At 47.7% G+C, this 26285-nt stretch overlaps 1 protein-coding gene across 4 annotated transcripts in view; it reads left to right on the top strand.

Annotated features, from left to right (window-relative positions):
* Positions 1-26285, top strand: part of WDFY3 (WD repeat and FYVE domain containing 3) — a 2050643-nt gene that overhangs the window by 1058135 nt on the left and 966223 nt on the right. For all 4 annotated transcript variants that reach the window (XM_086961876.1, XM_086961875.1, XM_086961873.1 and 1 more), the window contains one exon: positions 4295-4415. In XM_086961876.1, coding sequence (XP_086818002.1) covers positions 4295-4415 — 121 coding nt within the window. The remainder of the gene's footprint in view (positions 1-4294; positions 4416-26285) is intronic.

Genomic DNA, 26285 nt, shown 5'->3' with positions numbered 1-26285 from the left:
TCTGTCATGATGTTGTTGGGGCGCCCCAGTAGATCATGCACCTGTGGATCGTGGCTATCCGACTTTACTCCCCCCCCCCCCCCCACCCACCCACCCTAACCCCAACTCACCCAACAATAAAAACCATACTAAATGTCCAGAAGCCGCAGAACTCAGCTGTGTCCCCTTGGTGGAACAGTCTGTGGAGCGCATCTGTGGCCAACAGTGCATCCCCCGCATTTGCCCGCCCGCCGCCCCCATGCTTGCTATAGTTCACTTATTTGACACTGGAGCAGTTCAGATGCCAGCCCTAAGTCCGGATTCTGCCGTCAGAGAGGCCAGCACAGCTCAACTCTTTTATGCCATTGTTTCTGGGTTCGGCTTCAAGGGGGTCACCGAGCGCCTCTGGCCACCTACTCTCTGCCGCCTCTCCCGCTGGTTTTTCCTGTCTTGGCTCGGACCCCCTCCGGCTGTGGGTGTTCCATGCCCAGGACCTGACACGCCTCCTTCAAGGAGTAGATTTGTCGTAGTTTGACGTCCCATTTGAAAATGAGGCGAAAGGGATTCTCCCACGAGTAAGAGACACCCTGGTCCCGAAGGTGTGTCGTAACCGGACGAAAGTCCCTTCGCTTTTGAAGAGTGGAGGCCACCTAGACCTGATACAGGGCTACAGTGTGCCCCCGGAAGACCAGAGATTGTACATCTCGTGCTTTGTGTACGATGAGCTCCTTGAGCTGGAAATACGGCAGGAAGGCCAAAATGTCAGGAGGAGGCGCCGGGGCCCTATGTTTCAGGCCAATTCTGTGAGCCCTGTCAATTTTAATTGAGAAGTCTGGATGCTCTTGCAGCACATGACGAAACAGATCTTGGAGGTACCCAGTGATGTCCTTGTCTACGTCGCCGGAAGGGACCCCCCTCCCCCATCTGTTGTTTCTACGGGAGCGGTGTTCCAAATCCTCCGCATGAGCCTGGAGGTCAATTTGTTGGGCCTGCAAATAAATAATTTCTTCCGGAAATTGTTCAACTTCCTCATCGCGAGATTGTTCATGATCCTCCATGGTAGCCAGCCTTTGGCCCACTGTGTCTAAGTCCCTGCGCACTTCCTTCATTTCGTCAGTAAACTCTTTCTTGAAGACATGGAGATCGTCTCTCAGTGCTGAGAAGAGCTGGGACAAAAAGGCCCTTGTGACTGGCTCGTCCGCACTCTCCGCCTCTTGTCCCCTGGAATGAGCTGGGGAGGTGCGGCACCCTCCACCAGCCGCACCCAACATTTTAGCGAACAGGTCCTGCACACTCCGATCATCCTTCCCTTTTTCCTTCTCCTTCTTTCCCTGCGTGGTGGACATGGCAAGGTTGCAGCTGAGGGGGCAAGGAAGCAGTCGATATGCAGGGATCTCCCCTTAGACAGGGTGAAAGGGGATCATAGCAAGCGTCCTTTATTTGTTTCGGGGGGGCCAGCAGCAGATCTTCAATCATGCTCCCAGTATCTATGTCACCCCTGGGTTGAGTGTGCTACGGAGTACACTAGGGCGGAGGCACCAGGGCTGCCGCTGTTTGCCTCCAAGAGCGGGCGGGGTGATGCTCGTCTTGTTAGCCGGCCGCCAGGGCACCTCAGGAGTGCTCCTAGCTAGGGGAGTGGGCTCTCAAGACACTCACCCTCAAGGATCCCCCAGCGTCAATTGTGCCTCCCACGTGGTGGGCCTCAACCCTGGTGAGCGTCCTGTTTATCAGGGTCTTTACGCTGGACGGCCTGAGTTAGGCCGCTGCTAGGCAGGGTATTAGCTCCTCCGTGGCTTGCAGGAAGGCTCCCCCTCCGGTGCTATGGTATGACGCTGAGTAACCCCTAACCACCAAGATGCCTACGCTAGGAGTCCCCCTGCTCAGCGATGTAGCAGGCCAAAGTCATCTTCCTGGTAGGCCACGATCCTGCCCACACCTGCTCCTCCCGATGGGCAAAAACAACAGTTGATGGACAGAATGCAGAACAATGTCATACATTCACCCCAGTACAAGGATCTGGGCCTAAATCCATAGTTTTGTTGTACTACACACCACCCCAGTTCAGACATGGCCATATGCAAATCAGCCTTGACCCTGTGCCTCATGGGAACAGTCCAGTCCCAACTGCCAAGCCATGTTTTTCCTGGACCGGAATCAAGCATCCTAGGACCGGTTTCTGGCTATCGGCCGTCTTCAGCCAGGATAGCTTGACTCCAGTGGTGTGGAGAGCACGGGAATCACGTCTGAGCATACCCATCTCACTCGGGGTGACAAATGCAAAAACAACAGTTGATGGACAGAATGCAGAACAATGTCATGCATTCACCCCAGTACAAGGATTTGGGCCTAAATCCATCGTTTTATTGCACTCCACACCACCCCAGTTCAGACATGGCCATATGCAAATCAGCCTTGACCCTGTGCCTCATGGGAACAGTCCAGCCCGATCTACCAAGCCATGTCTTTCCTGAACCGGAATCAAGCATCCTAGGACTGGGCCCAGCGTCTCTTGCTCCTGCGTACAGCCACAGTCTACATATGGGCCCTCCAGCAACGGTCCCTGGAGTCTCAAGTCTAGCGAGCAGGGCCCACCCAGCAAGGCCCGGCGGCGTGGACGCTAGGCCCCCGGCCCTCCAAGAGGTCGGCGATGTGCAGAAGCACTCTGAGTGGGTGCAGGCTCTCACCGGCACATGAGGGCAGTAGGTACCACCAGGCCGCTCACCTCTAGCTCCACAGCCGCTGTCTCCACCCGCTGTAGCAGTGGCTTCTCCGTTTGGAGCTCCCCCAGACAGCACCGGGCTGGCCGCCCCTGGGATTGCCAGCACTCCCATTCCGCTGACGCTGGTCTCTCCGTCTTCACAACCACAGGGGGGTTGTCGGCCTTACTGCCCCAAAGAGGGCGGGGCTTCGGTAGGCCACCCGACCCCATAGGCGCCCCGTGAAGGCACCTTAAGTTCGCCAGCCGCCTCTCCGGACCTGTCCCTAGATCCGAGCTGCCATCTTGGAGTCGGGTGCTCGGTGCGTGGAGTCACCGTTTGTCGTGCACCAGGTGTCGGAATGCAGCGAGGGAGCCTGCCAATGTGCTCCCGCCACCAATCTCTACGCCTTCAGGGGTCTGCAACTCATGGACAACTCTCGGAAGCGCCAGGCCGGCATACAGGGATCAGGAGGCGAGCGGGCTGCGTACCTACACGCTCGCCACCTTGTGCACGCCTCATGGCACACCTATTTAAAGGCGCACCATGGTGCAAACAGGAAAACCGCACCCTATGTAAACTGAGTGCCACAAATGCTGTCCCCACCAAGGGTCCTTCACATGCTGCCTATTGTGTATTTGAGCAGTATTAGTACCTCTAAAGGATAGACTTCCGTGTACACCTACTGGAATTAATATTGTACCACTTTGTCAGTTGATCTCCCTAAGTGGAAGCTGAGCCACTGGGCAGGCTTGTTTTCCATGTTCCCCTACAAAAGACTACAGGTAATGCAACCAGTGGTATTATAAATGTGTTGACTTCCTATGCCTGACCAAAGGCGATGAGGTGTAGTACCTCAAGTGACAACTGTACCTTGTGCCTCAATTTGGTGTTTTGGTTGTGCAGAAAGTGCATACAGTGCTCACAACCCCATCCCTAAATAAGCACAAACAACCAAGAATGTATGTTCACCTCCTTTGCTGAGTTATATCAGTGAGTTCCACAGTGGAAACGTTAAGGGGAATGATCACCCCTGTTTTCAAATTTGTGACCTGCAATTGTGAACAAATCTCCCCAACAACTGATTTAAACTAGTGACTTATCCTGTTGTTTTCAAATAAAATAGACTTTTATTAATTAATCTTTGTTACGTTAATGAGGCTTTCTATATCTGCTAACCAGCAGTGACCTTGTTACTATGTTGTTAGTATGTCTTTTCTGGTTACAAGCAAAGTAAAATGTGTCAGTTTGCTGATCCTTACTGTGCATTTTTAGGTCTGTTAGCCAAGACCTTTTGATTATACTAAAACTATACACATAATATATTCGCTTATAGGGGCTTTTTAGCCTGCCTTTTTTATCCATTGGTCTGTTGATGTGTCACTCAGTTTTCGAACACCCAGTACAGCATACAGCCTTTGATCATCCCACTTCAGACTTTGCCTAACTTCACTGTGACTGCATTCTGCTGTTTTTCAAAGAGCACATCCACTCATAAAGTAGTTCCCTTCAATGCTGTGGGCGTCTACATCAATGTGTTGTATTTTTTTAAACCGAAAAAATATTTTTGCCTTTAGCCAGTGTATTCTTGATGACTAATTGGTGTACATTTTGTTTAGGGACAGAAGAGGAGTTTGGAGGTCTTGTGTCAGCTAATCTGATCCTTCTGAGGAACAGACTTCTGGATATTTTACTTAAACTGCTTTACACTTCTAAAGAAAAGACAACTGTTAATTTGCAGTAAGTATATTCGCGAAGGATTTCCACAGTGCAATAGCAGGTAAAGGCTGCTGCACTGTTGTTGAAGATAAAGAATGAAAAGCAAGTGTCAACCTTAACTTGTGCATGTGGATAATGCAGACCTTCTAAGTAGTTGGTTATCGCATGATTGAAAGTTGACTTTGAAATTCTTCCATCTGAATTGGCAGCATGGAAGTTTCAGTTTTGTATGCTTGTGCCATTTTTCATCGAAGCAGCAACAGTTATTTTTTACTGTATTTATACCCTCACTACATGCTTGATCATCTTCTTGGTGACATGAGAAATGCTTGGAAATACATTAGGGAATTCAATCAATTTACAGGAACAGCAATTGCACATGACAAAACAAACAAATTCATCCACTGCCTAATGGCACCGTATTTGTCACAGTTGTGCTTTTGTGTGAAGTTTCCTGATCTTGGAGACCGATTTGGGTAAGTAAGGGCTAGAGGCTGATTTTGTTCTGCTCTTTATTATGATCATGGCTTTCAACGTTGGGATGCTGAGATTTCCTTGATAATGAAATTTGGTAGACTGAAGTTCTGTGCACAAAAAAGAATATGTATAAACATATGAATCTGAAAGAGACATGTTAGTGATAGATTCCTTACCTTAGAATATCCCCAGGCATCAGACTGGATCTGGAAAGTTTTGCTAGCCGTACCCCTGCGCATCAGTAGGTCGCATTGTGCGGCTCCGCTTCCGTCGCTGGCATCGTATGCGCCGAGATGACATCACGGAGACTACTTAGGCGCCACCCATGTGCGCGGACATCAGTTTTTTTTTTTCCGCGCCAGTAGGCGCAGATCTGGTTAGAGCACGTACCTCAGTCATTTTTTGACTATCTTTTTGAGACTTTGTCTCATGTTTGTTTTCTCTGGTGCAAGTAGGGATGCCTGGTTTTAAGTCTGCGGGGCCTGCCATCTCAATACGTTGGTGGCGGACCCGCACGCCGTCTGTCTCTACTGCCTGGAGCGTGACCATGACTGCCGGTCCTGTCTGGACTGTAGGGCTATGGCCCCGAGGCCTTGAGGGAGCAGCGCCGGAAGTTGCTTGAATTTTGTCACTCGTCCCCGCGCTGCTCGAGATCCTGGGGTCGTGTCTGTGACCGATCGCAGAGCTGTCATCACCGCTCCTCGGGATCCGAGATGACATCACAGAGACTACTTAGGCGCCACCCATGTACGCTGACGTCAGTTATTTTTTTTTCCGCGCCAGTAAGCCAGAACCGGTTAGAGCAGGTACCTCAGTCATTTTTTTACTATCTTTTTGAGACTTTTTGTCTTGTTAGTTTTCTCTGGTGCATGTAGGGATGCCTGGTTTTAAGTCCTGCGGGGCCTGCCGTCGCAATATGTCGGTGGCGGACCCTCACGAGTCTGTCTCTACTACCTGGAGTGTGACGATGACTCCTGGTCCTGTCTGGACTGTAGGGCTATGGCCCCGAAGGTCTTGAGGGAGCGGCGCTGGAAGTTGCTTGAACTTTGGCACTCGTCCCCGTGCTGCTCGAGGTCCAGGGGTCGTTCCCGTGACCGATCGCAGAGCTGTCATCACCGCTCCTTGGGATCCAAGCCTTCGCCCTCGGAATTGGGTAAGAGACAACACAAAAAGAAGTCAAAGAAGCGTGTTCGCTCTCCAATGTCCCCCTGTCGGTCCTCGGATGCGGACGAGGGGGACAGGGAGTCCGCACCTGCAGCTCGTTTGGAGCCTGGGAGTCCTGCGGCCTACCCGCCTTACCCGGGTCCGTCGTCGACTCCAGCACAAATGCAAGAATTCCTTGCTGCCACGGACCGCCTGTTTAGGCCTCGGGTTCCCACTGATGTGCCTTCGGGCCCCCCGGTCCCGTGTCGGGATCCTACCAGTCCGTCGACGACTCCTGTCAGATTCCGCTCCACAGAATCCAGTTGCCGCAAATAATGGCCCACCTCCCAACCTCACCAACACTCTGAATGTAATACACAGAGTGTCCGGGCCATTAGGCGAGGGAAAGGAAAGGGAAGGGACAGCAAGGAAGGGAGCCTGAAATGACAAAAGATACAAATATAAACAGTGCATATAACACAAGACTACTCTCAGATGGTCTCACTAAGCTATAATCTACCTGTTCAAAACTGAAATACAACATCCACTTGATACATTCTCAAGCCACATCACCTGCTGCATAGGTAACCAAGAATCAAGCAGGTTCAGTCAAAAACTGGGTTTCTATCGGTCTGGTCCATGAAAGAAAACCTCCCTCTCAGAGCTCCAGCACAATAAAGTGTAAAATGATAAGAATCCTTCGATGAAGGAAAAAAAAAAGGTATTTGACCCTTTGTTGCAATGTCACCAAAATAAGACACTGACCCACTAGTGCGTGGGAAGCAAGAACCACTACACTCTGCTCTTTAAGGGGAATGATGATGCAAATGTAGAACACAGATTTTGGCCCCACACTGCAGAGAAGCACCTACACATTTAATCCTAATACAGGTTTTAATCCACAACTGGGAACACGGAAACATGCGGTTACCCCACGACAGCGTTCCGCTTCCAATGAATAAGTGTTTAAAGACTGTTTGTCTTCAAAGACACAGTAGCACGTGGTTGCGACCACCACGGCGCTCCGTGACTGTGATTAAGAGAATTAGGAATAAGGCAGCGTCTGGACTCCCTTGTCGCAGCACTCCTATCCTCCTCCGGAAGTCATTTAAATCTACTAATAAAGGAAACAAAAACGGCAGCACATGGACTTTAACCACTGCACTCCGCTTTGATAGGGAAATCCGTGGAACAACAATGAACAAGAGAAAAACGGCAGCGCGTGGTTCCCGTAACCACCGCGCTCCGCTTCAGGTAAGTATGGAAATCCTCCAAAAAAGAAAACACAGTAGCGCGAAGTATCCATCACAGTGCTCCGCGGGGCCGAACAGATCCAGAATCCTACCTTCCCTTCAGCCACTCCGAGAACCGGGACCCCTCTGAAGCGAGCAAGAACGCTCCAGCTCAGCACGAAGGAATAGACAGGAAACAGTCGGAATTACGCGCAATGACGTGCGCCCCTCATTGGCTGAAATACCTTCCTCCCCCTCCCAGAGTATCATGGGGGTTGTAGTTTGCATCCATGCCAGGCAGGCACGGCTATGTGAAACCCGGACACCTCCGGCGGATCCAGCCCTGACTCCGGCCTCGGTGCCAAGAGGTCTCATGCTGCCGGCTACGGCCCCGGCGCTGCCCTCTGCTCCGCTGGCGGAGCCGCAGTGGATACCGCTGGTTCCGCCTCTGCCCGGTTCCTGGAGGGATTTGTCCCCGCCTGGGCGCGGTTCATCCTTCCCCGGTCCCTGCTCTGCCGCCGAGACCTGTGCCTACGTCACCCGCGGAGGAGGATGACTGGGATGGGTCTGAGGACCCGCTTGCTCGTCAGTGTGAATCTGGGCAGGACTGGGTGGACGACTTGGAGGAGGCTGGTGGCCTTGACGTCTCCTCTGATCCGGGGTTTGCCTCTCCCCCCTCCCACAATGGAGGAAGGTGCCTCGTATACGGTGGTGCTCCGTTGGGCTGCTAAGGTCCTTAACCTTGATCTCCCCATGGTGTCCCTGAAGACAAATCTCTTCATCGAGGTGCTTCAGCCGGCGTCCACTTCATCGGAGCCGCTGCTGCCTTTAATGATGCCCTCACCTAAGTCTTGTTGGGCACTTGGTCACGGCCCACCACAGGGGCCCCTGTGGATAAGAACGTCGCCCGGTCCCATCGCCTGGAAGTCTGGTCATTCAAGCTTCTACGTCTGAGTGCCTTTCCCACGGCTCCGCCGGATAAGGACTCTAAAAAAAAATGGAGCAGTTTAACAAGCGGGTGTTCTCTTCGGCCAGGTTAGGACTGCGGTCAGTGAACACTGCATGCCTCCTGGGCCGCTATTCCCATGCGGTGTGTGATTCCATGGCTGAGGTGTTGCCTCAGTCCCCTGGGGAGGTCCAGACTGTGCTGTCCGAGGCTGCGGCTGAGGGAAGTGACGCGGCTAGGTTCGCCATTCGTTGTGGCTTGGACACCGCGGACTCCCTCGGTAGGGCAATCTCCACAACCGTGGTACTTGGTCGCCACGCCTGGTTGAGGTCCACTGGGTTCTCCCTGGCGTCCAGAGCTCGCTCATGGACATGCCTTTTGACAGCACTCGCCTGTTTGGTGATAAGCCGACACTTCACTGGACCGTTTTAAGGACTCTCGAGCTATGGCCAAGCCCTTGGGCCTTTCCACCATGCGCCCGGCCACATCTACCTTTCACTCCTTTCGTGGCCATGGCAGAGACGCCCCTGCCCATTCGTTCAGCCAAAAGTCTGCTCAGAACTAAACTTAGAGTGCCCGTGGGCGAGGAGGCCGCCGGGGTGGCTCCAGAGGCCGGCATCAAGGTCAGTCCACCTCCACCCCCGCAACGCCCACCTCGAAACCTTCCTAGTCTGAGCTTCAGGTCGTACCCACTTGTCTGAAGTGACCGAAAGCCAGTGGGGAAGGTGATGTCGAATCCTGCCACCCACCGGTGTTCTGTCATTTCTGACAAGTGGTTTCTGCAACTCGTCCGGAAAGGTTACTCCCTCCCCTTCGAGTCTACCCCCTCAGCCGAGCTACCTCAGTTCCACCACATGTCGGGGAATCACTTTGTTCTTCTCCAACAGGAAGTTATGGCCCTCTTGGCCAAGGGGGCTATCGATCGCGTTCCTGGGCCAGAGGTAGGACGTAGTTGCTATTGCCACTACATTGTGGTCCCCAAGAAGGACAAAGAGGGCTTGCACCCCAACTTGGACCTCAGGAACAATCCCTTCCTCCGGAAGGAGAAGTTCAAGATGTTGACTCTGGCTCAGGTCTTGGCTGCCCTCGACTCTGGAGACTGAATGGTAGCTTTGGACTTGCAGGACGCATATTTTCACATCCCTGTCCTGCTGGCCCACCGGCGTTACCTGCGGTTCACGGAAGGCCAGGAGCATTTTCAGTTTGCTGTGCTCCCCTTCAGCCTTACCAGCACCCTTCGGTGTTTAGAAAGTGATGGAAGTGGTCGCAGCTCGCCTGCGCAGGTCAGGGGTGTCAGTCTTCCCCCTGCCTCGATAAATGGTTGTTGAAGGTGGGCTCTCCCCAGGCAGTCGTCACCCACCTTCAGACTACGGCCGACCTCCTGCACTTGCTGGGGTTCTCCATCAATGTGCCAAATTCGCACTGGAGTCCCTCTCAGAAGCTTCCCTTTATCGGAGCGGTTCTGGATTCGACCCAATATCAGGTTTATACCCCTGAGCAGCAAGTCTGGGATATTCAGGCTATGATTCTGATCTTTCAGCCTCTATCCCGGGTTTGTCAGGATGACCCTCCGGCTCCTAGGCCAGATGGACTCCTGCATCCTTCTAGTGCAGTATGCCAGATGGCATATGCGGTCTCTGCAGTAGGTCCTGAAGTTTCAGTGGGCGCAGCATCAAGGCACCCTGTCCGATCACGTCCAGTTCTCGGAGGGCACTGCACAACACTTGCAGTGGTAGCTCACAAATCGCGATTGGGTCAATGGCAGATCCCTCTTCCTTCCCAAACCGGAGCAAACAGTGGTGACCGATGCGTCCCTCCTAGGGTGGGGAGGCCACTTGGGACAGGCAGAGATCAGAGGCCTCTGGTCTTCTGTGGAGTCCCGGCTCCATATCAACCTTCGGGCGATCCGACTTGCACTGAACGCATTCCTTCCCTCTGTCTGGGGAAGTGTAGTGCAGGTGTTCACGGACAACACCACCGCCATGTGGTATTGCAACAAACAGGGCGGGGTGGGGTTGTGGACCCTATGTCAGGAGGCTCCTGACATGGCTGGAGCCTCAAGGCATTACCTTGGTGGTTCAACACCAGGGCGGACGAACTCAGCCGCCGGTGCATGATAGAACACGAATGGCGTCTGAGCTCGGACGTGGCGCAAGGTCTTTTTCTGCATTGGGGAGAGCCTTGGTTAGATCTATTCGCTACCGAAGAGAACGCACAATGTCATCAGTTCTGCTAGGTTGGAATTTCCAAGGCGGCACTTGCTCGGCGACGCTTTTCGTCAGAGTGGAGTTGTGGTCTGTTGTACGCCTTTCCGCCTATACCATTTCTGCGCAGAGTGCTGAAGAAGATTCTGCGCGACCGGGCCCAAGTCATTCTTGTGGCTCCGGATTGGGCATGAAGATACTGGTATCCCGAGCTACTCAGCATGGCGATCGATCCTCCGATCCGACTGCCTCTTCTGGAGGATCTTCTGTCGCAGCAGCAGGGGATGGTCCTCCACCCGAACCTGCCCAGCCTCCACCTCCATGCGTGGAGATTGAGCGGCGACTGTTGACAGCTTTCGATTCTCCTCCCGAAGTGTTTTTATGTCATTCTGGCAGCCTGGCGTCCCTCCACAAAAACGGTGTTCGAGGCATCTGAACTGCAGATTATACACTGTTGCATAGATCGCCATCTAGTGTTGGGCCCGGATGTTTGCACTTGTTTTTGTCCTGAAAAGTCTTAGGAAGTCACGAGATAAATGACTCCTCCTTTGGATCATATTGGGCATGGGCATCGGCTCCATCGTTAGATTGTTTTTTTCCGCCATCGGACTCAGATGTGTTTCCTGCGCTCATGTTTGGAATCTATTCTACTTTCGGCGGGCAATCCTTCACCCTTTTTGACGGTATTGTCTCGAACGCGTTCCCCAATCGACGCGTTTCCCTAACAACTTCAAAGTGTTTGATTCGGGACGTCGACAAAGGCCTTCGGGCCTTCCTGGGCCTTATCTTCCTTCTCATGGAAAGGACGCCATTCAAGAAGTGTCCTCGATGTGGGTCGAAGTTTCCCCACACCGATCTCCATGAGGTGTGCAATCTTTGCCTCTTACCGGAGCACGAGGCGAGAGACTGTTCAGCTAGCACCGCCTCCCGCTTCAAAAAGACAATTCGGGACAGACTAGCTCGTAGGACCATGACTACTCGTCATATTCGATCCCCGACGACAACTTCCAAGAGGGCGTCGACGTGCCACACTAGGAGCGGGTTGATCAAGGGATCGTCAGTGACTCCGAAGCCGAGGACATAATTTCGGCACAGCGGGTCGTAAGTACACACGTCGACTCTGACCCTTCCTCAACACCAACTGGAGCCGTGAGTTGTCCTAGTTGCTTCCTCGAGTTGCCTCTGGATACAATGTATCAGCAACTAGGACAACTCAAAGCTCCAGTTCCACACATGAGGCCCTTATCAAGGAGGCTCTGCGGCAACTTTTGACTTGCTGTTTTTATTGCTGCCACTTCAGCGACACAGTTTCCTGTCTAACAAAAAGACCACCAACACATGGTTCCGAGCCAGTTTGGACCTCTTGTTATTACACACGCCCTGACGATGTTCACCCTGATGAATGAAACGCGTTGCCTGAGACTCTTTGCACCATTTTGGAAAAACTGAATAAAGGATATATATTTTTTCACCAAAGGAAACTTGACTATTTGATGTTACTTGAAACAGAGGACTAGGGTAGGGCACCGCTCCATTATTTCCCTGACCATCGAAAAAGGCTTCGGTCAGGCCTTCGCGCCCAGGTGCACACAGAGAGACTGCTTCCCATGCCCCCCCTTCGGGCCCGGTAAAGAAGCCTATTAAGCCTTCAGGCGACTTGTGCTAGAGTCAGCCTACCCCCGGTACCGACACACACCTACCGGCAATGAAAAAGAAGCCATCCTCTTCCTCATCCATGCCGACCGCTGCTTCGACATCCAAGCACTCGGCGTCGAAGACTAGCACAGGCTCCTCGACACCGAGAACACACTCTGAGCCGACCAAAACATTACTACCAAAGGGCCCGACTCCAATGCCTCGGAACCAATAAAAGGCCTCGGAACCGAGAAAACAACACGTTCCACCGGCCAAAGACACTGCTAAAGGTCACGGTTCGAAGCCTAAAGAACCTAGAACTGCTACCGAGTCGGTGCCTGAAAAGCCTACAGAACCGAAGACCGAAAGATCTACCTTCTACAGAAGAACTATTTCGAACAGATCCTACCCAAAAAACTCTTGTGAAGGTTCCCAAAACTGGTCACTTGACTCTTAGCTCCAAGAAACGACCACTAGATGAACCTGCACTGGTTCCTCCTCCTAAAAAGAGAGACTTTGCAACCTCTACATTAAGGATCTCTTCTCCTCCTCCCCTCCCCATATCACTCTCCTACACCATCCCCTACTCCAGTGGAAGATGATGATGATATGGATAACACCTCTGATGATCAAGGGGGAGGTGCGGACAATGAACCACTAGGGAATCTTAGTCCATTCTGACTCCCCTGACCCCTCGGATGATTATAGCACCCCAGACGTCCCTAACGTTTCACAGGATAACATATACCCCTCCAGGCCTTCCCCCCCACCCCCTGAGGACACTATGGACTTTACCCAACTCGTCCATAGAGCTGCCCAATACCATGGGGTTGACCTACACTCAGACCCCGTAGAGGAAGATTTTCTCATGGACACTTTTGACACCACACAAAGGTCCACCTCAATTCTACCCATGCTTAAGGGGGTCATCAAGCATGCATCAGAGGTATTTAAAGATCCAGTCAGGGCTCGAGTCCTTAACCACCGGATCGAGAAAAAGTATAAGGTTGCCCCTATAGATCCAGTCTACATTAAAGGCCCCGCACCACTAGACTCCCTTGTAGTCTCCAAAGCGCGAAAAAGGGCTAATTCCCAAACATCAGGTGAAGCCCTTCACCAGATAAGGAGTCTAAACTTCTAGACGCCTCTGGCAAATGAACAGCGTCACAGGCAGCGAACATATGACGCATCGCCACTACTCCGGCATTGTTAGCAAGGTACGACAGGGCACATTATGATGAGCTGGAATCCATAACACAGCATCTCCCAAACAAGTATAAAAATAGGGACAATGAACTCATACAAGAAGGTAAAACTATCACCAATACAACCATCTGTTGTGCCCTATATGCGGCAGATACTGCTTCAAGGGCAATTAACACCAGTGTCTTTTTGCGTAGGCATGACTGGCTACGCATTTCAGGTTTCAAACCTGAAGTCTAGAGTTTCATTCTCAATCAACCATTCGATGAGCAGCATCTATCAGGCCCTAATGTGGACGTATCCCTTGAAAAAATGAAGAAGGATACCGACACATCTAAATCTATGGGAGCCATGCAGTCACAAGCTCCCATATGCTCCTTTCGTCGCTCATCATACAGAAGCACCACCAGAGGCTACTCCTCAGATAGCCCCTCCACTTCTTACAAACCCCTACCCAATCCACCTTCACTAGAGGCTACCAAAGAGGTGGTTACAGGGGTAACAATAACAAAGGCAGAGGCAAAACTAACAACTCCCGCTCTGCCTCCACCCCTACCCAATGACTTCCCTCCACTTCCCCCACACCATTCCACTCCAGTCGGGGAAAGACTGCAACAATTCCTTCCTGTCTGGACCAACATCACATCAGACAGGTGGGTGCGACAAATAATTCAATCTGGGTACTGTCTCGAACTAATATCTACCCCCCAAACATACCACCCAAACAGCGTCCAATGTCACAAGAACATTTGTTATTGCTAAAGCAGGAGGTAATGTCCCTCTTACAAAAAAAGTGCAATAGAATCAGATCCCCTGCACCAGCAAACAAGGGAGTTTACTCCTTGTACTTTCTTATCCCAAAGAAGGACGGCTCTCTAAGGCCTGTTCTAGACCTCAGACCCCTAAACCTATACATTCAATCAGACAACTTCCACATGGTCACACTCCAGCACGTCCTTCCTCTTCTTTCACAAAACTACTTCCTTGCTACCCTAGATCTCAAGGACGCCTATTTCCACATTTGCATTCACACCGCTCGCAGGAAGTATCTCAGATTTGTAATGGACGGTCAGCACTATCAATTCAAAGTACTCCCATTTGGAGTCACAACAGCACCACAAGTGTATACCAAGTGCCTAGCGGTGGTGGCAGCTCACTCAAGAAGACCTCACATTCACTTCTTGCCATATCTCGACGACTGTTTTACACACTGGCTGTATGAGCTGGCTTTTATGATCCAGACTCATGCCACTATCCAATTACTCCACTACCTGGGGTTCACAGTAACCCACACCAAGCCCCATCTGCAACCGTCCCAAATATAACAATACCTCAGTGCCACAATAAACACCTCAAAAATGCTAGCTTATTCTTCTCCTGTCAGAATAGCAAACCTGCAAGCTTTTCTAACAAAATTTCAACCGGAGCACTCTCTTCCAGCTAGAGTGTTCATGCAACTCATAGGCATGATGGCCTCTTGCATATTCATAGTGCCTCATGCAAGACTTCAGATACGTCCCCTTCAAGAGTGCTTAGCACTCCAATGGAACCAGGCTCAAGGTCAGTTAACAGATCTAGTGTTGGTGGACGGTCGTACTCGCCGCTCTCTGCAGTGGTGGAATACCACAAAAACCTTTTCCAAAGGGCGACCGTTCCTACAGCCAGTTCCTCAGATAGTCATGACAGCGGACGCATCGCTCTCCGGCTGGGGAGCTCACCTACTGCAACACACCATGCAAGGCAGGTGGACACCACAACAAAAGCTACTCCACATCAACCACCTGGAGTTACTAGCCATATTCCTAGTTTTAAAAGCATTCCAAAAGAAAATATTAGGCAAGGCTGTCTTAGTCCGCACGGACAACATGACAACCATGTACTACATGCAGAAACAAGGCGGGACACACTCTCTGCAACTCTCTCAGCTAGCACAGAACATATGGAGGTGGTCTATACCTCAGAACATCTTCCTCTTAGCCCAACATGTTGCCGGGGTACCACTAGGGCATGCTATGGAGCCAAGTGGAAACAGTTTGTAAAATATTGTCATAACAACAACATCAATCCCCTAGATGTGTCTATCCAACACATCATAGGCTACTTACTACACCTCCAAAGATGTAACTTAGCCTACACGTCTATTAGACTGCATCTTGCAGCATATCTACAAAATAGACCGCATCTATCACTTTTCAGAGTACCCACCATAAAAGCCTTTATGGAAGGCCTCAAAAGAATAATTCCTCCCAGAGCATCACCTTCACCTGTGTGGAATTTAAATATTGTTCTCACACGGCTAATGGGACCTCCCTTTGAACCTTTACAATGTGTGAGCTACATTTCTTAAGATGGAAAGTCGCTTTCCTAGTAGCTATTACTTCTCTACGGAGAGTTAGTGAACTACAAGCACTAACCATTCAGGAACCTTTTCTGCAGATGCATCATAATAAGTTTGTTCTCCGAACTAATCCTAAATTCCTTCCTAAAGTTATTTCTCCCTTCCATCTTAATTAATCTGTGGAACTGCCAGCTTTTTTCTCGCAGCCACAAACAGTTGCAGAAAGAGCTTTTCATACCTAAGATGTCAAAAGAGCATTGCTTTACTACATTGAGAGAACACAACCCTTTCGTAAAACCAAACAACTTTTTGTGTCTCTCTCACCACCACACAAAGACAACCCCATATCAAAATCTGGGATAGCTAGGTGGATTGTCAAATGCATACAGATTTGCTACCACAAAGCTAAACGTACGTTATCTGTTCCTCCTAAAGCCCATTCTACAAGAAAGATAAGGGCTTCAATGGCATTTTTAGGGAACATTCCCTTAGATGATATCTGCAAAGCAGCTACATGGTCTACACCGCACGCATTCACAAAACACTATTGTGTAGATATGCAAACTAAACAACAAGCTACTGTGGCCCAGGCTGTACTAAAAACACTATTTCAAACTACTGCAACGGATACTGGTGGTCGCTGCTAGGAGGGCATACTGCTATATAATCTATGCAACAGTGTGTAATCTGCAGCTCAGATGCCTTGAACAGAAAATGCTACTTACCAGTATGCATCTGTTCTTGGCATGTAGAGCTGCATAGTTACACACGCCCACCCGCCTCCCCGGCTACTTTTATCTGTTCCAGTATTATTTTAATTAGATACAGCTTACATGGTCATCCTTCCTGTTTCTTACAAAGCTACATCATTTCCCTACTGGCGAAAAACAATCTAAGGATGGAGCTGATGCCCATGCGCAATATGATCCAAAGGAGGAGTCAACTATCTTGTGACATCCAACGACTTTTCAGGACAAAAAAGAAGTGCAAACATCCGGGCCCAACTCTAGATGGCGATCTATGCAACAGTGTATAACTCTGCAGCTCTACATACAGTGGAGTGGTGTGGCTCACTGGTTAGAGGCGGCAGACCCGTAAGCAGAGAACGGCCCGGGACCAGGGTTCAATTCCCGACGCGGCAGGGTAGTGGACCAGGGTCAAAACGGACTCAATAATTCTCGCCTCTGTGCCTACTCTAACCAGGGAACACACTCTGCAACTCTGGGCATTAAGCTTGCCTCATCTCTACAACGGCCCCCCACAGACACCGGGGATGCCTGGTTTCACCTTGGAGATACCCCGAAACGGACCATCTCACAGGGAAAACCAGGACGGGTTCCCCAGCGGTCTTCAGCGCCAGGATACCCCATGGAGTCGCAGTGTGCTTTACAAGTACACCCACATTAACTTTTACATTTACATGCCAAGAACAGATGCATACTGGTAAGTAGCATTTTCCAAACGCCTGCAGGTGGAACAAGTTCATGGCATGGTGCACAGCAAAGGTTGTGGCTCCCCTTTCTGCCCCTCTTTCTGAGGTTCTTTTGTTCCTTCTTTCTTTGGCCCCTGCTCTGGGCACTATCAAAAGATATCTTTCGGCCATTTCCGCCCTTTTACTTCTTCCTGATCAGCCTTCTCTTTTTAAGTACTCGGTTGTTAACCATTTTCTGAAAGGCATTACGCACATGTTATAGCAGAAATTATCCCTTGGCTGACGTACTAATTTTTACCTAATCATGCAAACACATTCTTATGCAAACACCAAACCATATGGGTTCCAAGACTATCCACACTTCTATTGAAGGATTATTAAAGAGAGTTTTTTTTATTTTGTTTTTTAGATAAAAAAGTGAGCACAAACATTTTTTGTACACAAATACACATAAATTAAAACATATGTAACTTATAAATCATAATCCTAAAGCACATTCACATAGCTAACATGATTACAACACCAATTTAAAAACAATTCATTACTCAATTTTATACAATAAAAAAGATTTTAAAAACAGTTGTCACTTTTTACACACAATACATTCAATTGTAATCAGAGTGAGGAAAAAGAAAACATTAGGGGAGAGACAAACAAGAGACATCAATTTTTAGTCATTAGAGTGACACATCTGAGAACCTGCTTATTTGAAATCTAAACCTAAGCCCAATATTTAGTAGACTTCCAGGTCAGATCGGTTCTCTTGATTGTGTGTTTATCTGCGTCGACGCGTTTCGATGGCTAATTACTGATATGATGCCATCTTTTTCAAGACTTAGTGATTAGTCTCTCCTATGGTCTGGGCACTGGGTGGTTGCCACTGTCAATTAGATACCTGTGAACAAATGATATGCTATTAGATTGTGAGATTTGCAATCATATTAGTATTATAAGAAACCTGATAGGTTTTCTTAAGGTCTTCATAGACCCTCGAGATCAAATGAGTCAGGGTTTTATTCTCTGTTTTCTTATAGTGCTCTTATACTGAAAAAGGGGCCATCCTTGTTATTCCCTAACTTTAGGGATCCCACCTTGCTCTTGCCATGATCTTCACTCCTGTCAGGAGGGCATTTACTATTCAGTTTCACATTTATTAATTTCTTGAAACTCTCCGCTACCAGTTTGAACTGAGTCCCCAAACAAATTTCTTCTATTATTTACCTTCTCACATGTCAATTAGCATGCTAGAAAGAGCTTTCCTCGATGCGCCATACATTCAATTCCTCAAAAGGAGCGGCAATCTTAGGAGCAAAGATAGAGCATTTTTAGATCTATAGAATTATTCCAATTATTAAACACACGTGGTAAAATTCCTATATGTTAGGTAAACAAGTACCTTTTTATGATGATCAGGGTACTTAAAGTCCGCCTCTCCTTACACTTCATTAATCTGTACCTACAGCTTTTGATGCGCACTGGTTCCCCTACAATATATATAATATGTACTATTATTTACACACTGTCCTGTTACAACATTGCTTAGTATTATAGAAAAGGGTGGGTATTACTCCTTACCACTCGTGTTAATGTGGTACTCCTAGGAATATCTTCTTTGACGGACTCTAGTTTAATAAACTGGGAAGCTCCAGCTGGTTAGATGCCTCACTGTTCCTTTCTATAATATTTAAAGAGAGTTGGTCAGAAGAGTTTGTTGTTAACTCGTCTACCTGGGGAATAAACTATTATCCACTATATTCCTTACCTATAAATAGTGTGTACATCTCCTGGTGGGTAGTGGTATCAAATTCCCATATCCAGACGAGAAGGCAGCTAGCTGTATCGGCCTTAGTCCTAAAGTGTAATTTTACAAAGCAAAAGATAGGGAGGGTGTTTAGTTTACAAATACCCCATATGTAATATCTAGTCTTATGGCGGGGGCCAGGTTAAAGCAGCTCATCTTACCAGCTGTTTTGGCTGCATGGGCATTCCACTCCCTTTCCTTGCTCACGACTCGGCTCTCGCGTCTCCGCTTCGGTCAGAAAATGTTGAATCGGACCACTGCCGGTTTGACTCCTATTTAAACTTGTGAGACCCATGCTCATTGGTTCCAGATTAATGTCTTTCACCTGATTGTATTGCTGCTCCGTTTTCACGATTTATTGACGCGCGTTTTTTTAAATTAATTACGGGTGTTGCTCGCATCCCGCAATTCAAGCCTCGTTTTCGTTACGTGCGGTTCACGCCTCTCTGTGGCGGGTGTCCGCCAATCGCATCTGACTCCCTTGGTTCCCATGGAGCGGGGTTTTTGTCAACAATGCCGTGGAGCGTTAGTCACCACGTCTTTCATTGTAACATAGTCATATGGAAAGATACTACCCATTGTTTAGACGCACTTTATTGTTTATATACTATGGTGCGTTATTCTAATACGGGGGTATAGTGCTCTTATGTTAAGGATCGATTTTATACAAAGGGAATTTTTGGTTGGGCGCTTATCAGTTAGATGTTACGTTTTTCTAATCTTATATTGGGACTTACTTGGCACCAATCACTGCTATTTGCAGTTGAATTATTTGATGTCAGTGTATTGGTATGGCCTCATGTTTGATGCTATTCCTCCTACTAAACTATTCTAAAATCACTCCTCCAACCTATCCTTTTTGTCACACTATCCAAGGTCATTTTATTTTGTTGTATATATGTTTTTTACATTCCCTTCTGTGCCATTCATCATGCCTCAATGGGACTGAAACCTTGTCTTGACGTTTCTGATGTGCGCTCCCTTCGAGCCGCTTCATAACTGTCCTTTGTGTCTTCTCACTTTAAAGACTGCTTTCCTGGTTAGTATCACCTCTGCCAGAAGAGTGAGTGAGTGAGCTCCAGGCTCTTTCTTCCAAACCTCCCTTTCTGTTCATCCGGACGAGGTGGTTCTGAGGACCGGTCCTTCTTTTATGCCAAAGGTTGTCACACCCTTCCACATCGGGCAGACCATCACTTTGCCCACCTTCTTTCCGCCTCTGCACCCTTCCAAAGAGGAAGAGAGTCTCCACCGTCTGGACCCAAAACGTGCGCTTTCCTTCTACCTGAGCCGCACACAACAGTTCCGGGTGGATGACCAGCTCTTTGTTGGCTACGTGGGCGCCAAAAAAGGTGGGCCGTGCATAAACGGACCATCTCGCATTGGGTCGTTCTCTGCATCAAGGCCTGTTACTCGTTGGCTAAGAAGGAGCCTCCTGTGGTGCTGTGTGCCCATTCCACCAGGGCAACATCAGCCACTATTGCCTTGGGACGCGGGGTTCCCTTGCAGGACATTTGTCAGGCAGCTACGTGGGCCTCGCTGCACACGTTTACCAAGCATTACTGCCTTGACAGTCAAGTCCGAAGAGATGGCTTCTTTGGCCGTTCTGTTCTCCGTGACTTTCTGGTGTAATCTTATTCGCAGACCCACCACCGGGGGTTGGTATTGCTGGCGTATCTATTCTAAGGTAAGGAATCTATCACTAATGTGTCTCTTTCAGATGCACAAGTTACTACTTGTATAACGATATATCTGTACGAGACATTAGTTAGTGATAGATTCCTTACCGCCCCACCCATCCTCCCCGTACTGCAAACTGATTACTAAGGTTAAGGACAATCCTTTTAGGGGACAAGTTTCACGGCACCAGTAGTCTGTTTCTTGCATGGCTCTGCGTTCCTGGTGCGGAAAGTCGTGCACAGAACTGACGTCAGCGCGCATGGGTGGCGCCTAATTAGTCTCTGCGACGTCATCTCTGCCCATACGACGCCAGCGACGGACGCGGAGCCGCACAACACCACCTACTGACGCGCAGGGGTACTGCTAGCAAAACTTTCTGGATCCAGTCTGACGCCTGGGGATATTCTAAGGTAAGAAATCTATCACTAACTAATGTCTCTTACAAATATATCGTTAAACAAGAAGTAGCATGTGCCCCAGCTTTTAAGATAAGTAATGTCAGAGGTCTCAGGTTTCCAAGTTCCGCGAGCGAGTATCTAATCTAGTCAGTTTTTTTCTTTCCATTGTGGGATTTGAAGTCCTGATTTTAGAGCTGTAAACAGAATTAGAATTATAAACCACAGAACGCAAAAAGAAGCCTGGTCAGAGTGGACTGTTAACATGGACCTGAGAAACTTGAGAGCTCAATAAATTACCTGTTTCTTAATTTTCTTTTGCTCAGTCATTCATCAGCCCAAATGTTCTACTGATGGCACAACACTCTCCTTTATGCACACCTATGATGGAATCTTTAAAGTGCTTCAGAGTTGTGGTGTGTTTTTACTCTCTTACCTTTTATATTTTGAGACAGATTATTCCAAAACCAGCAAAGTGAGGGTTGGCCTACTGCCCTTGTTATTTAATCTAGCTTGCTCTCTATGCCCTTAAGGTGGAGCAGTCTGCAGCTTCCTGCAATTACAATCCCTATCTGTGTGCTAAGCAACATGGTTATCAGTAGAATGAATGCTGTAGAGTTGAGCTACCCTTCCATCTCTTAAGTAGAAGGTGTACGTTTAGTTTGATTCAGTTGGCCAGATTCTCAAATGCCTTGGAGAGTTAAATGAGACTTTGCTTGTAAAAATGCTTAAGTCGTATATGCATGACTTTGAATATAAAAGTTCAGAAAAGTCTAAACAATGTACACAGGGATGCCATCAATGTGCATGACATAAGCAAAGTTGTATGTAATCTAAGATTCAGTGACATCTGGAGCAGTATACATTTGCATTTTGAGGGAAGTGGTGCAAGAAATGGAGTGCAGTTGAGTTTTAAATCCTTATATTGATAACGGTTAGGGTTTTCAGAAACATGTTATACTTCCATTAAACTTGCCTCGTCTTCGGAACTTGCATCTGAATGATCTAGGTATAAGTGGTGCAGAAATTGTGCAAAATGAATAACTGCTTTCTTTGTGAAAAAAATGGTATAGAATGATAAACAAAGTATGGAAAGATATTTTCTGTGAAAAGAAAAAAAAGTTAAACAAAATAATTGACACATTTTACTTTCTCTATAATACTTTGCATTCTGAATATATGCGATACAGAAATGCCACACTTGAAGATTAGGGTAATTTGTTAAAAATGTAAACATCATATATCTGTGTCCATCACGTTACAAACGCTAAGCATAGCTGTAATGTCCAGTTGTAAATCTCTGAAAAGCGTGTTGTATCGCTATGCAGCACTGTTGGTCAGAATGACAATGCTTTCAGAGGTCGTGCAGAGACTGGACATCCTTGCCCTGCTTAGGAACAACATTGGTCTATTTTTAGCAGCAGAAAATTAGAAGCAGTCTGGGAGTGTAGAGCTGCATGAAAAATATTGCACCACTGCTAATTATGAAGGAGACCAACAAAAAAGTACAAATTAACAAGTAAGAGTGCAAGAAAACAATGTCTTACTTGGCCCGCCACTAGGTGACATGAGCTTTCTGTGAAACAAGCAGGCCAAGAACAAATGGACACTATGTAATTCAGTATCAATCCTAGTCCTGCTTACTTCTATATAGCTGAAACAGGCATACATCAGGATCCTATAACCAAAAAATTTACACACACGACCTTCCCTTTCCATTTGGAATATTACTTGTAGGATTCGTGGTCACCAGACTTGACAAGAGTCAGAAACCATTGTGGCATCTTTCAAACTTTTTATACCTGTGACAACTATAAATGTATATTCTTGTTTCTACTAGAAACTTCTAACTGCAGATTCCTCACCTTTTGAATATTCCCCCAGGAGCCAGAGTGAATCCAAATCATTTTCAGGAGTACCCCTGCTTGCTGGTGGATCCACATCAGCGTCGTCCGTGTCAGAAGTGGCATGCGCGGACCAAATATAGGGGTTATACCATACGTGCTGATATCTGTTCCTTTCTTACGGTTGAAATGAATGCAGATCATGAGCTACCCCTCATCTCTTTTGAGACTGTCTCTTTTTACTTTTTCTTTTTTTTTAAATGTTTTTATTGAGATTTTTTTCAAACAATATATGATGCTGAGCAATGCATCAAGAACTTTACCTACATAAGAGTGGAAGCACATTCGGTCAAATAGGCAGTAGCACAACTTGTCATTATTATAATCAGGGTCGCTGCGTAACAATGAGGACAATATATTCCATCAATCTCTCTCACGCTTCTAAAGGGTTGTGGCGACGTGGGCCATTCAACCGCTTCCCCCAAATCTATACCATAGTGTTTCAGCGAGGGACTGCAAACCTAGAATTTCTTCATGCATCCCCTAGCATAGTATGGGACTTTTTCTGCACATATGTAAAGGTCCATCCCTGTTTTGCATTTCTTTAGAGTAGGGGGTTCCGCAGCACCCCTGTACTTGGCTACATCTGTCTTAGCTACTATGAGGCCCAAATTGCAAAAGAGGTGTTTGACTCTGGGGATATCCACTTCTGTGGGTATTCCTAACAGAATGAACTTGGGGTTCATCTGTATTGTTCCCCCCAGTATCTTGTTGAGTTCCTCTAATATGGTGGACCAGTAGGAGTATATGTTTTGGCATTCCCTTAGTGTGTGTATGTATGATTCCCTGTCCATTCTACAATGCAGACAATTGACTCTGCCATACCAAAGTTTTGTAAGAGGGCCCTATCATGTCCTATGAATGATTTTGAATTGGACCAATATTTATCTTGATTTAATGGCTACCTTGCTCTGGTGCATTAGTGCTGCCTCCCAATCCGTGTAATCCATGTCGACCACCATACTCTCTCATCAGGCCCTCACGCTAGTCAGTGAGGCTAGAATGTTGTTAATTAGTGTCTTATATGTCCATGGGACCACTCTTTCTGCTATTTTCCCTTGGAGGATTCTCTCCTCTAGGGGTGGGTACTCAGGAATATCTATTGTATCGCTTTTCGCCGCCATCCTTGCATGTGTAGGTTGTATGTATTTGAACTGTTGAGTGGCACTCATTCAGTCAGTCAAAGACATTTTTATTTATACCATGGGTCCTTAAACACATATCCCATGCAAACATAGCAGCTTTTTAGGTCTTGCGTGGCGTACTGCGTACATGCGCAGTCGAGCTCGCGAGATTTTATGTTTTTAGGAGAACTTCACTAGCGAGGGTTAAGCCCTGCCCCTCTTCTCCATTGGCTGGCCTCCTAAACGGTGGCCAGCCATTGGAGAAGAGTTCCTAGTGACGTTCTCCTTTCTCTTTAAGCCCCGTCCTTTTCAGATTGGGTTCCTTGACTTACTGCTGAAGTAAAAGGTTTCTTATCTTCTTTATGGGTCCAAATGGCCCCGTAAAGAAGATAAGGAACCTTTTAAGTCAGCAGGAAGTCCGGGAGCCTAGCCTGAAAAGGACGGGCTAAAAGAGAAAACTCGTGTCGTGGCGAGTGCTTGTTTCTCTTCGAACTATGGGTACTGAAGTATTTGTTCCACAGCACCCTTTTGTCAATTTATTTTCCTATGTTTACATGGCTGCTAATGTATAAAAGCAGAGAAGGGAATGCATAACTTTGCCTCATGGTCATAGTAGAACTGCATGAGACGCCGATGACAGCAGCTAATCTTTGATTTTCCCAAGGCATCGCACAGACAGTCTTAAAATAGCTACTTAGAGGAGCGCAGATAAGACCAGGCGTGTACTTCCTCGCCGACCGGCCCGGTCACTGGTGCAGCTTCCCTTTTATGCAAAATAACAGCACAACCGATAAACGTGCATTTGGGCTCAAAATGCATGCTTGCGTGTTACACGGACTGCACTGCTCACCTCTAGGTCACTCCATACAGAGTCCTGGTTGCACATGTCCCACACCATCCAGTCCCCGAGTGATGGCTGCACGGTGTTCAATCGCCAATGCACAGATCCACCAGGCGCCTGGCACACACTCATGCAGGAAAGCGGCTCCTCACTTAGACCGAGCGGAAGGCACTTGTCTTACTACTGTTCCCAGGCACATGACAATACTATTAACAAGCATTTGCAATGCAATAGGTCAGTCAGTAAAAGTACGTTTATTAGACCATTGGTCTCTAAACCGCATGATACATGTTACAATTAATAGTATAAAACATATACAAAACAATTTTACAAATACTTTCAAAAGGACGGTACCTTCCAGGGCAATTCCTACTTCCCTCCCACAACTTAAAAATGTCATATAACAATACTCCCACAATTACAATGAGCGACAATTGAGCAAACGTGAGGATAGTATTTCAACCTTTACACAATTTACTTTGAGCTTATCCCGCTATATTTCCATGCCAATTTCTATCCAATCATTTTGGTTCCAACAGTCCTTTTCACCGCCTTCATATATTTTGCCATGGCGATTGCAATATCGAGGTTTGGCATGTCAGTGAGTAAGTTCATTGCTAGCAGGGGCTCAGATATACCATATTTTAAAAACATAGGTCGTAAAAACAATTTCTGCTGTGACACAAATTTTGGGCAATCTAGTAAAATATATAAATTGTCGCACTTGGTACCTAATCCACAGCGACATTTACCGTCAGGTTGTACCAATTCTGCTTTTCTATTTCCATAAGCTGCCTAATGATTGACCCCTATTCTCCATCTGAGCACTTCAGCTCTTAATCCAGCATTAGGTAGTGTATCCAAATAGGGGTACCACATATTATTCTCGCAGCTATTCATCATATAATGAACTGATACTTCCTTTCTTAGGTATGTCATATCATTTTGCCTGGATACTTCTCTTCCTGCTGTTCTAAGCTCCCCATTTGAAGCTTCAACCGATAGTGTCGCCGGGTCAAATTTTACTTTTAGACTTTTACACGTTGCGCACAATTTCATTCTAATCACATTGGACCATTTTAGGTCGTGGTGCAAAATCTCCTCTTTACACCATTGTGACACTTTTATAACTTCCTCCGATCCCAATCTTTTCCAAAATCTTAAAAGAGCCACTTGTACCTGTATGTTCCATGATGTCACTCCTAGCTCCAATCGGATTGCCTGGATCATAGAGGAGCCGGGCAGTGACATCAAAGGTTTTAGACATTTCCCTTCCTCAATGTCCCAATTGTTCTTCCCACTCAAAAACAAGACTTCAGCCCCATACTGCACTTGTGGGGGTATCATTGCCTTATAGACATTCAGTAATGCTCTATGTGACATATCCCCATACATTTGGCTAAATTTTTAGCCCACATCCTGATGTATGGGCTTTGGCATTCTGAGCTACCAGATGGATGTCCCATTTTAAAGACTTTTCGAACCAAATACCAAGATATCTGTATTCATTCACGATTTCTAATTTGCTAGAACCCAGAT

This window comes from Lissotriton vulgaris, chromosome 3_1 (assembly GCF_964263255.1).
Source record: "Lissotriton vulgaris chromosome 3_1, aLisVul1.2, whole genome shotgun sequence".
Taxonomy (NCBI): domain Eukaryota; kingdom Metazoa; phylum Chordata; class Amphibia; order Caudata; family Salamandridae; genus Lissotriton; species Lissotriton vulgaris.
The sequence above is the reverse complement of the archived record's forward strand: the minus strand, read 5'-3'. Positions and strand labels throughout refer to the sequence as shown.